The 2,617-nt window shown below is 44.5% G+C and overlaps 1 protein-coding gene across 4 annotated transcripts in view; it reads left to right on the top strand.

The window, feature by feature from the left end:
- Positions 1–666: 666 nt before the first annotated feature.
- fndc5a (fibronectin type III domain containing 5a) overlaps positions 667–2,617 on the top strand; it is a 101,826-nt gene continuing 99,875 nt past the window's right edge. For 3 of the 4 annotated variants that reach the window (XR_009816004.2, XM_061968537.2, XM_061968539.2), the window contains exon 1: positions 667–810. Coding sequence is in view for 3 of the 4 variants with exons in the window: in XM_061968537.2 (XP_061824521.1) it covers positions 696–810 (115 nt within the window). In the remaining variant the exon portion in view is untranslated. Of the gene's footprint in view, positions 811–1,071; positions 1,596–2,617 lie in introns of those variants that run through there. The other variant, XM_061968538.2, reaches the window with a different exon arrangement.

A 2,617-nucleotide genomic window follows, 5' to 3' on the forward strand; every position in this document is an offset into this window, starting at 1 on the left:
AATTTGAAAAATCTGTCCTTTTTAGGACCATCCTAATTTTGAAATATTTCACCACCGGGGCTGCAAATGAGGTCTCTATTTTTTGTTTTTTGTAATGTGCTTCAGGTCGATGACAAACGAGTCACGGACAACAGATGGCCCCTGTGCTGCACTTTGGGCAACCCAGCTGTAGAAGCTAACTGTTAATGGCCACCATAGTCTTAGTACCATAGTGTATTTGTTCATCCTATGGTCACATATGGGACACGGGTTGTCTTACGTCAGCACTGCAAGTCGTAAAATCAGCTGTTCACCCGGCGGGTTTTTTCGGGGATGAATAGGGACGTCCTTCTTTAGCTGCCGTCTTGTTTTATCATATATTGCTGCCTTTGCACCTGTCAATTTTTACCTTTGTATGCACATTAAATCAACAAAAAATCCTGACTTTGTAGGAATGTTCACGCACTCTAGTATTTGGCTCTCTATCAGATGCAATGGTTTTCCGTATTGTTCTGTAACTTGTTCACCAGTCCTCATATGGAAGGTACTTTTCCTTGTTGATGTCTCAAGAAGGGTACGAATACAATAACACACACACACACACACACACACACACACACACACACACACACGTCGAGGAGAGCAGTACCAGCACACTAACAATGTTCTCCAGAACACGTCACAGGCAGCAGCTATGACTCGAGGTGCTCAGCATCATGTGGAAAACACTTCTTGGAAAACCAGCTGGGGTCCACACTCCCTCCCCACTCCTCTTCCACACACACTTTTATACACACACACACTCCAGGACGGCACACCGTAGGCGATCAGGTACAGTATGCAAACTTTTTAATGTCACAGAGGCCTGAAGAAGCAATGTGCCATGTTTGTTTTGTTAGACTATGGAGAAAAGAGGGTCGGGAGGTCAACATAGTAGTAAAGTGGGAAAGTCCCGTGTTTCATTTTAAAGTTGGGGGGTAAAAAAAAAAAAACTCCTCAAAGCTGGGCTACAGAGACTCTGCGTGGGCTACCGTATGCATATTTAATGCGCGAGTGGGCAGCAGTGTTTCAGACATGCAGGCGAGAGAATGAGAGTGCCTCACGCTTTTTCTTCTTCTTCTTTTTTTTTTCTCCTCAAACTGCATCCGCATAATATTAACTGTTTTGCAAAAATCTATGCTTCTTTTTTTTTTAAGCTTGAAAGTGAGGTAACCTAGATATTTATAGGCCGTTACAGAGACAGACCGCGCTCATATACAACACCAGCACGTTTCAGCGCGATCTGCGGCATCATCATCAGCATCAGCATCAGCATCAGCATCATCAGCACCATCATCAGGTGGAGGCTGCTGGAACTCAGCAGACACACGCGATGCTCGTAATAGCGGGAGCTGTTGAATGAGGACGCGGCATACACCGGGACTGCTCGGTGTTCCCTTTTTTTTTTTTTTCTCCCAGACGAGCCGCACACTCGGAGGGACATGACAGCCGGGCGGTTAAGGCAGCATCCCGGGCTGGAGGAATAAATGGGACTGCACGTCATCCCAGCGTTAGAAAGATGGAGCGATTAATTCTGCTCGTTCTCAGCTGTGTCGGTGTCTCGCAAGTCTCGGCGGGTAAGTTGACGTTTTAAATTATGTTTTGTGGTTATTTTTTTTTAGTGCAGGAGCGTCCGTGTTTGAGGCAAAGAGGGATAGCGGCAGCACGCGTGAAACATGATTTTGCACTGCTGTGCACGCTGGGAATTGTCTGTGGAACCTGTGGAGAGTGGAAATACTGGACGATTGTTTAGATGCGTTGCAAATCCACAAGGGGGTAATGCTGGCGTGGGGTTTGCGATTATGTCATTTAATGGTCTGTATATACTGTATGTGTGCGAGTGTCATTTCTGCATTGTGCCAGCCTATGCAAATATTGCAATGCATATTTTGTTGTTTTTGTTTCGTGGGAACACCACTGATGCTTGTTAAAAGGTGCTGAATAAGTCCATTAATTAGGATTTGCCCTGCTGAAAATCCCAGCAATGTAGTCGCACAATTTGATCCTTGGTCTGCTTTTATTTGTCATACTTCTACATTGTCACAACTAATGGATTGAAGTATTGCTCAAAGGGGCGGCCCGAGGGCCGGATCAGGCTCGCGAACAGGTTTTATCCGGCCCAAGTATAAAAATGAACCTGACATTTTTTAATGAAAGAAACAGCTGTTCTAAATGTGTCCACTGGATGTCGCAATAGCAATTATTTGTATCTTTTTGGATGACGCTACATATGTACAAAATAAACCACATGATGTTAGTACATCAGTCGAGGAAAATGATCAAACTACATAAATAACATCCTCTAATTTGATTTTGATATATTTTTTTCATATTGATAGACACCAATGAGTTGACTGATGAACATTATCACATAATTTATTCAGAAAATATAAATAACGATAGCACGGGGAAACAGGGGTTAGTGCATGTGCCTCACAATACGAAGGTCCTGAGTTCAATCCCAGGCTCGGGATCTTTCTGTGTGGGGTTTGCATGTTCTCCCTGTGACTGTGTGGGTTCCCTCCGGGTACTCCGGCTTCCTCCCACCTCCAAAGACATGCACCTGGGGATAGGTTGATTGGCAACACTAATTTGGCTC

Source organism: Nerophis lumbriciformis, linkage group LG08 (assembly GCF_033978685.3).
Source record: "Nerophis lumbriciformis linkage group LG08, RoL_Nlum_v2.1, whole genome shotgun sequence".
Classification (NCBI taxonomy): Eukaryota; Metazoa; Chordata; class Actinopteri; order Syngnathiformes; family Syngnathidae; genus Nerophis; species Nerophis lumbriciformis.